Below are 13153 nucleotides of genomic sequence, written 5' to 3'. Positions count from 1 at the left end.
ATGTGATTATATACATTATAAATTGGAATAACACTAAATGTGATTTCTGCCATTAATGTTTATCACCAGGGAAACAAGGCACCCTGGGATAGGAAATTACAACAGTTAATCTTAACAAGAAGTGATATTCTGTCCCTTTTATGCACTGCTTTCTTCTCATCTAAGCATTCATTAAATCAACATATAATGAAACTACCACTGTGCTATGCACAAAAGAAAACCATTTTCTATAAAAAAGCTTCCAAAGAATTTACAATCTAGCAATACAAAGAAAATATACAGAAAAACACACAAAAGCTGGAAAATAAAGCAATCTTAAAAAAAAAAAAAAGCTTACATCAATGCTTCTCAACTGGGACTATATGAGATCTGTGAGTTCCCAAGATATTCCAAGTGAGGGACTGGAGCAATAGCACAGTGGTAGGACATTTGCCTGCACACGGCTGACCCAGGACGGATCTCAGTTTGATCCCTGGCCTCCCATATGGTACCCCAGGCCAGGAGCGATTTCTGAGTATGTAGCCAGGAATAACCCCCAAGTGTCACCGGGTGTGGCCCAAAAGCCCAAGCCCCCCGCCAATATAGAGAGAAGATCAACTTCTAGGACAAGGAGGCCATAAAAAGAAAATAAAGTCAAAGGAGGTCACAACTGGAAAATTGTTGAGAGACAGTGTTTTAGGAAATGGACATATAACCTGAAGATTCCAATACTTTTTCATGAATATTAATATAATGATGTTCCCTTAAGTGGTGGGTGGGATCTTGTCAGTAGAGAGACGACCTACATAGGAATACAGAGAGAAGAGTGTATCCAAGGAATAATAACAACACTCTAGTCTGGCTATTATGATCAGGCAAGGACTGGGAAGGACAACTAACTCTTTCATGAGACAGTCACTCAAGGATAGAACTTTTCTCTGTATCATAAGACCTAAAACTCAGTTCTCTACATGTGTTAACACCCTAAATCGCATGGTTTCAATAAACAAGAAAATCAGTCCAAAGAAAACTAAAATAGAAATCTTTTCCATAATTTTGACACTGCTGCTGCTTTGGCTAATAGGGTTCCAGATAATTCAGGTTGAAGTACACCTTGAAACAACATCGACTATGGTCAAACACTTGTATAATGTCACTAACAACAAGGGAGTATCTCGAGAAAGTGCTCTTGAGCAAAAGTGAGTAGGGGCAAGTGGGCATCTAAGTGTGTAGATATAACTATCCACTTGAGAAATATTTGAGAAGTTATTTAGCCCAGTGATTTGCTGATATTTGAAAAAAAAATCAGACTGGTCTTTGAATCAACTCTATCAGTGCTATTATTCCCAACTGCAAAACTAATATTCTTATGATATAAATATTCCAGAAAGCCATCAGTACCTATACAAACTTGTTGAATACTTTTACCTTTAGTATGAACATTGAGTAGAAATAAATGACCAGACTTAAATACCAAACCCCAAGTCAACAATGATAGAATCAATACCTCATCTACAACAAGCTATACACAGAGGGAAATAGTTATACTAGCACTTCAGGGGTGCAAAGGAGGGAGATATGGGACACAAGCTGGGAAAAGGGTTGGAGGGAGGACAACCCTCATGGTGGGAATGGCCCTGATTCATTGTCACTATGTACCTCAAATAAAATCACTTTTGGTCACAATAAAAATTATTTTTTAAAAAGCAAATAAATAGCAAAATCACATATCAAAAATACATTTGCCTCTAAATATATAAATGCATTTTTATCTTCAAGAGTTACATTTATTTTCTTTTTTATTTTTAATAGTCTGGTACTGTGATTATAATGGTGCTAACTTTTATGGCATTGAGTTACAAAAATAATACAACCACCACCATGAAGATTGTCTACCACCATCCCTATTTTAAAATAATCAGGATGGAATTAGTTTGGTACTGACTAGGAAATGATAAAATAAAATACTGCCTTAGAAGTCAAAGGACCTAATTCTTCTCTGTCTTTCTCTAGCTTTCTATGAAACTGCAAACAAAAAGAAGCTGAATTTTCCTAGGCTTCCCAGCAGATGGAGGATGAAGAGAGCTGAGTCTGGAGAGACAGCCAGGTGCCCCAGCCTTGCTTAGCATCTCACTCACATACTCGAGACTGAGAGAATATGTTGCTGCAAACATGTAGGTCCTCCTCACAACTTTTCCCAGCCTTTGTGTTAATGGCATCTAATGTTTCTTCTAAACTGTCCTTGGGATCTATTTTATGATGTCATCTTTAGATTTGAGGACAGTCTTGAGAAAAAGACATCAGAGTAAGTGAATCTAACAACACACAACTTCCAAAGGCCATTTTAAAAGCATTATTCACACTAGTAAAATAGTTTCCCAGCAGTTAGGGATTAGATTATAAGAAATCAAATAGTTAAATAACCCATGAATTGCCAAATTATGGAACATACGTATTTTATTAGACAACATAAGTTCCTTGCAAACCATATATAAACATGTTTATGTAAGTATATGCATATCCTTATATACCCACAAATACAGAGTAGAAGGTTATTAAAAAGAAAGGAAAGAGACCAGAGAGATAGTACAGGTACTTGTTTTGCACACAGTTAACCCAAAAGAAATCCCTAGTACCACAGAGGGTCCCCTGAGCACTGTCAGGAGAGATGCCAGATGCAGTGCCCAAATAAAAACAGAATAAAGCAAACTAATATACATATATTGGCAGAAATATACTCTAAGTTAGTATCCAAAGATATACTAATACAAGCAAGAGCGACCAGACAGGTCATTTGATTTATAAACAACTAATATTGATAGACTATTAGGAACACTCCACACTTAACTACAGACAAAATAATCACTACTCATTTGCAAAGATTCATGTTGAGAGTTTACTGTATGCTTTGTTTTGAGATATGTCTTTCCATTCTAGCCTACCTTTTCCAACAACAGCAAGTAGATGATGGCATATACAGTTGCTTCTAGCTCTCAATTTACAAACGAAAGGCATTTGATGAGTAACACACTCACTTGGCACCATGGCCTACAATCAAGTAGACTAATCCTAAGGTAAAGTCTGTTGTTGCAAAAGTTATCAGAAAAGAGAAGAGTTGAGAATTTTGATGCACAAAATGTGAAGTAGTTGGTAATGCAATGCTGAAGCTAATTTTTAAGAAGAGAGGGAAAGAAAGCAGCTTAGTAGTCTATATATATATAAAGAGGAATGTCACTTGAGAAATGTCCCTTGAGGAACTAGAGCTAGTGTGAATCAGAAATGAGTTTCTGTCTGCCCTAGGAGCTGCTCATTGACCTGGCCTTACTTATAACCACCAATCAAGAATTCCTGTGGCCCTGAGTAATTTTCAAACAATCCTAATAAAAAGAGTGATACATGTAAAAAAAAAATGTAAGCCCAAATTGGAGAAGGTAATGCTACTATCCTAAGAATGAGGATGTGATGTTACCCTTGTACCACATGGACATGAGATTAAAACTTAACAACAAGCATTCTCCCAGGGATCTTATCATTACCATTTCACCAGTAAGCAGCAGACATGATGGCAGGGTACAGCATGAGCAGAACATTTCCAAAATGTTATCCCAAAGTTACTAAATATTGGAGGTTTGTTTGTTTGTTTTAAATCAGTCTTCCAGTTTTGATCCTTTAATAAGAAGCCATTCCACAGCTTCAGGAGTTCTGAAGTGAACACAGCTCGTCTGGTAGCCCCTCACCCCCAGCCTGCCAGAGTCTGTGCAAGTGAAACCTAGGAGTCTGTCTTACCTGTAATCTGACTCTGTCCTTGTGGATTAAAAGGACTTGGTGCAGAGTTCAGGGAGGGCCGTGAGTTCTGAGGCGGGACACCTACTCTCATACTGGGATGAGGAATGCGCCCTAAATCACTGAGGCGGTCAGAGAACAAACTAGGTTTAGAGTCATCAAGCTTCTGTCTGTGCCCTGGAAATAGCAAATCATAAAATAAAAAGCATATTAATTAGCTGAACAATTGACCATGCTAAATAGATATGTGAACATACATATGGGGTGAGGGGTTAGACTAAGTAGTTAGCAATTCTGATATTATCATGAGGTGCTGAGATAATGCCCTCCATTTCAGATGGATTTTTAAGCATCATCTCCTCGTTCGGACCCATAAATGAGGAATAAGGGCCCCGGTGGGTGAGCAGAAGCCAAGCTTCTAGAAAGAGGCCAGGACACCAGAGTTTAAGATGAACTTTCAAGGTGCCTCCTCTAGACCCCAGGGTGGGGAAGGGAACAATGACTATATATTGGGGTGCCTTTGCTTGATGCATGAAGGAGAAAACTTCTTCCTTCAGCAGTTCAGAGTTCTTGCCTGATGTCCCAGAGTTGAGGGAGAAATAGAGACAAACACTTTGGTTGAAGGGAACTTTCCATGATGACCAGGGTGATTGTTTTTTCTGTCTTCTTTTTGGTTTTGGGGCCACACCCAGGAATACTCAGGGCTTACTCCTGGCTCTGTGCTCAGGGATGTCTCCTGGCAGTGCTTAGGGAACATATGAAGTACCAGATTTTAAACCAAAGTCGGCCATGTGCAAGGTAAGTGCCCTGCCCCCTGTCCTATGTCTTCAGCCCTGTTCTTTTATTTTTTTAATGCTGTTACTTAAAGATTTTTATTTATTTATTTATTTATTTATTTACTTATTTATTTTTGCTGAAAAATAAAACCCAAACTTAGAAGCTCTTTAAGATGAAATTAAAACAGAAAATAGAGGTAAGGACCTGGATGTTTTGTAATAGGCCAGAGCTTGAAAGCATTTAATAAACTCACAGCAGAGAAAATATTTTTTTGCTTTAAATCTAGCACTGTGGTTTTTTAAAAGAAGTTTAAAAAAATATCCTTGGTTCCCACATAACTGTGAGAAACCATTACTTAAAAAAAAGAAACAAAACTGAAAACTTTGTCTCTCACCTATTGAAATCTACAAAAAGTAACAGAGATTTATTCAAGAAGTACTACAATTAAAATATAACCAAACTATCAAAAACACTTATTAAAGCATCAAGTCATTATTAGCAAAGAATACAGTGTTGTCTTGCTGCAAGTACAACAGAATAGCTTCTGAATTTGTGTGATGTTATTAAGTATAAATCTATAGAGAGGCACTAAGGAGAACATGTATAGCAATGCTGAATATAGAAATTTCTTCTATATCTAGACTGATAATACTGAAAAATTAATGTTTTACATCAACATTTAAAAATAGCCATCAAGTGACTGGAGTAAGAAATTGCTCTTTAAAAACATTTCAGGGAAATTATTATTCATAGAAGATTATTATCCACAAAACAAAAATTAACAAGCCTCCTTAAAGGAAGGTTATTCAAAATTTTCAGAGAATAGAAAATATATTTTATGGGTAGTAACAACACCTCATTTGCCCTTTAGTACAGGACAAGCAAAACATGAGCATAGGGTTAAGTTTAACATTAGAATTTCCCAACTATAAGCTGTCTTCATAAGACAAATTCCTTATTTTATTTGCCCCAAAATGTATTTTCCTGTCTCCTTTTTCATTGCCTACCCAGCCCAAAGAAAACAGACAGGAAGCCAAGACTTGGTAATATGAGTGCAGCTGTCTCCGAAGCCAAACATGCTCCAACTAGTCCCATTAACTGAAATGCACCCACTATTCTATTTCCTGCCAATCCAAGTTTTGGGGGCACGTTCTCTAAGAGAGGGACTAAGAGTAAGAGAAAAATGAACAAGAAAAACTTAGGTAACTCATTTGTTAATGGTCATTTTCCCTACCATTTTTGACTTTCTATCCAGTTTACAAATAGAGTTTAGACCTCTTATAGAGCCTTTAGAGGGTATCCAAAACAGTCCCAAAGCTTGGATAAATTAAGAATCCATAGATGAAATTACTATAGCCTACAGAGATGGAAACAATTAGCTTGTCTTTATTTGATATTGACTACTTCAGCCTCAACTAGATAGGACCCAGTTCTAGGATAACCCTAGATGACTAAGATTTCCATTCATCATGTGGCACCATCAATTTTGGCCTCCCTTTCTCTCCCAGCTACTAGGGATGACTGAAAACACTCAGAAGAAGAGTGAGATAACTAAGTATTCAGCCCAAGAAGTAAGGTGTCAAGATTTGTTTTCAATGTCAGCAAAAGTAGTAACAAACATGCAGTGACATTCAGCTTCACAATTAGGGAACTACATAACTGTCACGGTTAGATCCATGTGGCTTCTGCTCCACATACAGAAAAAAAAGTACTGCAGTGGTGTTGATTCAGCTGTAAACATTAACAAGAGAGCTTATGGAATAGTCCAGGGAAGTTATTCTTTTTAATAGGCCATATTTTTGGAATGGCATATTCCCTGAGGGCTATGGGGAAGGCTACAAGATGCTGCATGGTTCCTTTATACACTGAGACTTTATGTGGGCCATGGGTCACAAGAAAATTTAATAAGTTCTCCCTCTACTTTCTACAGCCTTTTCATTAAGTTTTCATAGAGACTGTACGAGATATGAGCTCAGTATGTGGATGTGTGAGTTTTCATTTTCCTTAAAACGGTGCTTTGGGAATATTAGAAGGCTGTAGGTAAGAATGAAAGAGCTTGGAGCAGCACTAATAAGTGGAAAATTTAAGAGCAGGTGAAATTTTAAAAGCCTTGATGACATTTTAGGAAATTGTCTCCAAAAATGAATCACTAAAATTCCTATAAATACCTAAGAACTATGTCTATGTATTTATGCAAAAATTATGCATTTTTCCTGGTAGATACCTGCCCCTTCATAGCTACTACTACTTCATAGTACACCCACATCAAAATGTTTATAGTACTAAAGTCTTAAAAATTCTTCATCTTTCAATCATGACAATATTATCTACCACTAAACCACATCAGGGTAACATTTGAATGATGAGTTGAAAGAATATATACTTACATCTTCTGCACTCAAGCAACTCCTTCAGGAATAGAATACAAAAGGCACATCGCACATCAAATTAAATGGCCCCAAAACTAAACCTTATTCTAGATACCAAAGAGTGGCTCTTCCAAACAAAGGAAAATGGAAGAATGAGCCAGAGCAATAGTGTAGTGAGTAGGGCACTTGCTTTACAGGTAGCAGACCCAGTTTGATCCCATCAACCCACATGGTTATGATCCTCTATGTGTAGATCCAGGAGAAACCCTTGAGCATTTCTGGGAATAAAGAGAAAGAAAAAAAAGAAAGTGAAGGAAGGAACGAAGGAACGAAGGAGGGAGGGAGGGAGGGAGGGAGGGAGAGAGGGAGAGAGGGAAGAAGGAAGGAAAGAAGGAGGGAGGTAGGGAAGAAGGAAGGAGGGAGGTAGGGAAGAAGGGAAGGAGGAAGGAAGGAGGGAGGGAGGAAGGAAGGAAGGAAGAAGAAAGAAAGGGAGGAAGAAATGGCAGGAGGAAGGAATGGAGGAAGGAAGGAAGGAATGGAGGGAGAAAGGAAGGAAGGAAGGAAGGAAGGAAGGAAGGAAGGAAGGAAGGAAGGAAGGAATGGAGGGAGTAAGGAATGGAGGAAGGAAGGAAGGAATAGAGGAAGGAAGGAATGGAGGAAGGAAGGAAGGAAGGAATGGAGGGAGGAAGGAAGGAAGGAAGGAAGGAAGGAATGGAGGGAGGAAGGAATGGAGGAAGGAAGGAAGGAAGGAAGGAAGGAAGGAAGGAAGGAAGGAAGGAAGGAAGGAAGGAAGGAAGAAAGGAAGGGAGGGAGGGAGGAAGGAAGGAAGGAAGGGAGGAAGGAAGGGAGGAAGGAAGGAAGGAAGGAAGGAAGGGAGGAAGGGAGGGAGGAAGGAAGGAAGGAAGGAAGGAAGGGAGGAAGGAAGGAATGGAAGGAAGGAAGGGAGGGAGGAAGGAAGGGAGGAAGGAAGGAAGGAATGGAGGAAGGAAGGAAGGAAGGAAGGAATGGAGGGAGGAAGGAATGGAGGAAGGAAGGAAGGAAGGAAGGAATGGAGGGAGGAAGGAATGGAGGAAGGAAGGAAGGAAGGAAGGAATGGAGGGAGGAAGGAATGGAGGAAGGAAGGAAGGAAGGAAGGAAGGGAGGGAGGGAGGGAAGGAGGGAGGGAGGTGTATAGTTTGTACACCTGAAACTTATAGATTTTATAAACCAATGTTACTTAAAATTTTTAAGAAGTGTTTTGTGTTTTTTAAACAATGAGAGACTATTGTGCTCTTTATCAGACTACATAAAACATTGGAAGGGTGGCATTGGTGGTGGTAATGTTGCACTGGTGAAGGGGGGTGTTCTTTTTATGAATGAAACCCAACTACAATCATGTTCGTAATCATGGTGTTTAAATAAAGATATTATTAAAACAAACATTGGTTCTAAAACTTCTTCTCTAGCTGCACTTCTTCCCTTGAGTCTTGGCTCTTCTGCCTTATCTGGATAGAAAATTCTTTCCAAAAAGACAAATATCCAGGTCCTACATCAGTTCAATTTGATCAAAAATATCTGACAGTGGGTCCCAAGTTCATCAATTATTTTAAAGTTCAACAAATGACCCAATGTGCAAACAAAGTTGGGAGCCAAACCCATGATGCCCTTACCATTCCATGCACTCAGTATCACTATTCACACTGTGACCTGTCCCCATTTCAGGGTAATTCCTAGCTTCCCTTCCTTATTTTAAAGTCTGTACATGACACTGTGTCCCCAAGATGTTACAAGAGAGAATTCTCAGAGCCAGAGAGCCACTAAAGCAGGTAAGGCACTTGCCTTGCCCATGGTTGACCTGGGTTCAACATGGCACCCTATAAAATCCCCCAATCCCACCAGAATTGATCCCTGAGCACAGAGCCAGGAGTAAGCACTGATTACAACCAGGTATGGACCCAAAACAAAGGGAGAGAATCCTTGACTTTCCTATTTCTCCTTAAGAGTCCCCACCTCAGCACATGGCGCCAGTCATTCAGGCATTGATGCCCAAACCTATCTTCCTTGATTTCTTCTTAACCCTCATTCCCCACTTGCAATCTGTGATCATTCTCATCAATATTATTAATCTGGAAAGATCTCAAGCCTACTCAATACATTCAATCCTTGGTCTAGTACCCATTATCTCTCTTTAAGTCCCCTGATAGGTCCCCAGCAAGAAACCTTTCTAAGGCATTGGCCATACCAACTGTTGGTATACCTGCTCCTTTCCACCTCTGGGAATTCAGTGTGTGCAACATCTTCCATGAAAGCCTCCGCCTGTCTACTCTACCCTGAGCATGCTTCCTTCTGCTAAAGGAGTACCTCTGCTTTTTCCCTTATGGTATTGTCACTATCTGTAATTATCTTGTGAATATATCTATCTCCCCTGCTATATTTTAGATCCCATGAAAATTAGTGTCATCTTATTGATAGCTACTTATTTTTATATTTTTATTGTATCTTATTTATAGCTACTTTATCACGACTCAGTTCATCCACCATATAGTAGTGTTCAATAAATATCTATAAAATAAGTGAATATTATTCTTTTGTAGATAAATGCCTTGGTCGAAGAAAAAATGTTTTCTCTTTTTAATTGTGTTTCCTCACCCAGAATATCACTGTACAATACTGCCTTTCACCTAGGCCAGAATAATCGTATAGCAAGTAGGGTTGCCTTGCACATGGCCAACCTGGCATCCAATATGGTCCTGAGACTGCCTGGAGTGGTTCCTGAGCACAGAGCCAGGAATAACCTGAGTGCCGCTTGGTGTGGGCCAAACAAAAACAACAAAAACAATAGCAGCAACAACAACAAAATACTACGTTTCACCAAAATGATTATATTCTATTTGGTAGTTAGTAAATAGCTTCCATTTGATTACTTGGTATCTAGTAAGTTATGGCAAAGCTTGTCATTTGAGATAAGCTTTACCTGGAATTTCCTATAAAATTTCCCTAAAGGGTGTTTCCTTAAAGGAAAACTTTTATACCTTCTGAAGAAGACACATTTGTTTTTACCTTACTTCTTAAAACATGGTAGTGAGGCACGGAAAATCATAGAACAGAAAGGATCACTAAAAACCATTTGGACCCTTAATCTCAAAGCAATGCTGCTCTATTTCGATGTCCCTAAGTTCCTGCAAGGGGACAAGATGTGCCCAAAGCCACCCATTTAGTGGTAAACTAGAACTCAGGCTGCCTGATTGCTGATTCAAGTCTCTTTCCCCTCCCATTGCCAACCAGTTTGTTTTAGATTTCAACAGTGCAACAGCATTCATTCAGGGGAAATTATAGCCCAAAGTAAATTTTAAGGGTGGGGGAGTGGGGAATGTTTTTCAGAATAGATTTCTTTCAAAAAAGTTTAGCGAAACACACTTTGGTTGAATGTGACTTTTGTTACAGTCAAGTCAGAAGCACAAGAAGAAAGCAAGATCCAAAGGTCATTGCATTCACACATCCTTCGAGCAAAGGCACATAAGGACTGTGAAGTCCCTAAGCAATCCAGCTAATTGGCCCATCTTCCCCCACGCAGCTCTGTTAGCCAGTGCAGAATTCTCTGACAAGTGAAAGCTGGTAACTTGAACTTTTAGCCACCCAAGCACCGAGTATCCCCTGAACTTCACCAAGTCTAGCTCAACCACCCAAAGGAGAGTAAAGGGTAAAGAACCTGACTGACCAATTTTAAACTAAGTTATAAAAACCTACCTCTTGTGTCGGAGATATTGTACAAACACTAATGGATTGCAAAACAATTTTTATTAGGGGTGGGGATGCACAGCCAGCTGTGCTCTCTCCTGTCCGTGCACTCAGGAATCACTTCTGCTAGGGCTCAGGGAACCACAGGGTGTGGGGAAAGTGAACCTAGGCTAGCCATATGCAAAGCAAGCTCCCTACCTGTGTCATATGCACTCTCTCCAGCCCTTAGCAGCTCATCTTAATGTGTTTACTGTATCTATTCCCAAAGGAATTTGCTTTTTTCCACTTTTCCACACCAAAATTATCTAGAGTTGAACATACTATATTTTGTACAAAGTGCCTATATTTCGCCTAACTACAAAATAACATTACTATGTGTTATTATTTGCTGGAGAGATAGCTCAGTGAACTGAATGTATGCTGTGAGTGGAGGAGGTTCTGATCCAATTCTCAGCAACATATGGTCCTCTGGTACCTCTAAGAGCAACTGCCATTTAGCATTTAGCAGTGAGTATCCCCTGAGCACTGCTGGGTATTGTCCTCAAACCAAACATGGAAATATGCTAAGAGGCAATTTTGGTTGTTTCCATTTAACTTTCATTTGCTTTATTCCTTTGCCATAGTTACACCTCTGAGATAGAGTCATGAGCTCAGACTCCTTTGGCTATCTAAAATAAAAAATAAAACAATATATTTTCAGGTAAAATAAACCAATAACATGTCTCCCAAAAGGGTATCTGAAATGGAATCACATAAAACTCTGAAACTGGTATGTAAATAATTGAAATGAACTTTACTCTATAATAACACTTGTTATGCCTATTATTATAAAAGTCGATGATGGGTAGGGGGAGATAGTACATGCTTTGCAAGCATTAGGACATGAGTTCAAGCCCCAATACCACCAGGGCCCTGAAGTGGCCATGGTGGCCATCTGCACTATTGGACTCAAGAATTGCTATACTGAACTATCTGACCCAGCTAGCCAAATATCAATGTGAGGTTTCCTCCAGGCCCTCTGAGCACTACTTAGGGCTCAAACATTCCCCCCCAAATAGCAATTGGTTGAGAACTGCTGAACAACTTTGGAAAGTAAAGTGGACCCTAGTCTGAACATCAGAATCCAAGCATACTAGTGCCCTAAACAGGTAGGGCACCCTTCTTGGGCAGGAGTATAAATGGTCCTGCATGTGCACCTTCTAAAACTAGTCACCTTAAATAAAATGCACCTCATCTGGATGCCCTATAATGGCACAAGGTGTCATTCAGCTCATTTGAATATGGTATTGGGAAGTCCATCTGCCAATAGTTTTCTAAGTTGGTTGTAAACCATCACTTTTTTTTATTAAGTATCACTTACATTCTAAATATCATGAAGATACAATGTTAAAATTAAATAACTAACATGGAAAGGATAGCTTGCAATAAAGCATTCAACAGGATTGTTTCCATACTTGAGTCAGGAAATCTAGCTAGCTAGACTAGCATCTACTGGGAATCTACTACATGTGAGTCTCACTAAGTATTCTAAGGAGAAAGGGAAAGAAAATATACATCTTAATGTCCTTGCCCTTCAGTAGTTCAGTTTAGTCAAGAGGAGTGGGGATAAATAAGCAAGTAAATCAAAAATAAATGAAAAATATTTAAGGGAGAATAATCATTGAAATGCAATGGTTATGAAATAAATACTTTTGTAAAAAAAATGCTATAGTTTAGGGCTTACAATATGGCTTTATTCCCTAGATTTGAGCCCCATTATGGCATTGCCTCCAGAACACTACTGGGTGTGTCCCTGTGGATTGTTCCTGAACAAAGTAAGGCTTAGAAATGAATTGAGGAAATACAACTATAGACTATTTCAAAATATTAAAGGGATTGTGTTCTTTGTGTTTATGTAAAAATATGTACTTTTTAAAAAATATTTGGGGACAGAGTAGGTAGGGGGCTTGCCTTGTATACAATTGACCCACATTTGATCCCCAGTATCCCATATGGTCTCACAAGCCTTTCAGGAGATACATTTGAGAACAGAGCAAGAATAAGCACTGAACATTTCCAGGCATGGTAATAAAAAACATTGGGGCCCACACCTAGCAATGTTTGGGTCCAACTGTGCTCAGAGGTTGTTCCCAGTGAGTGGTATTTGGGGGAACGAGGGTTCAACCCAGGCTTCAAGCATGCAAAGCCTGCAGAGTAGTCCACTGAGCTCTCTCTAGCTCCTGTCCTTATTTTAATCCTCACAAGGATTAACAGGTTTATTCTCTTTAGAGGCTAAGTGATCATATTTGCTTAAAAATGTTTCAGAAAAATAACAGATAAGGCAAATATGGCACAATATCACTTATATAAAAGAAGGTGGCCAGCATATTGGTTGTTTTTTATTAAATGTTTTAAAATTGTTTTAAAGTGATGTCAAAAAAAGAGGGGAGAGATTTTCCATTTTCTCCTGCCCTGCTCAGAGGCTCTCTCTCTCTCTCTCTCTCTCTCTCTCTCTCTCTCTCTCTCTCTCTCTCTCTCTCTCTCTCTCT

The 13153-nt window shown here is 39.1% G+C and overlaps 1 protein-coding gene across 1 annotated transcript in view; it reads right to left on the bottom strand.

The window, feature by feature from the left end:
* RUNX2 (RUNX family transcription factor 2) overlaps nucleotides 1-13153 on the bottom strand; it is a 138994-nt gene that overhangs the window by 55983 nt on the left and 69858 nt on the right. The window contains exon 4 of the mRNA XM_049765547.1: nucleotides 3766-3939. Within this exon, the coding sequence (XP_049621504.1) occupies nucleotides 3766-3939 (174 nt within the window). The remainder of the gene's footprint in view (nucleotides 1-3765; nucleotides 3940-13153) is intronic.

This window comes from Suncus etruscus, chromosome 18 (assembly GCF_024139225.1).
Source record: "Suncus etruscus isolate mSunEtr1 chromosome 18, mSunEtr1.pri.cur, whole genome shotgun sequence".
In the NCBI taxonomy this organism is placed as follows: Eukaryota; Metazoa; Chordata; class Mammalia; order Eulipotyphla; family Soricidae; genus Suncus; species Suncus etruscus.
The sequence above is the reverse complement of the archived record's forward strand: the minus strand, read 5'-3'. Positions and strand labels throughout refer to the sequence as shown.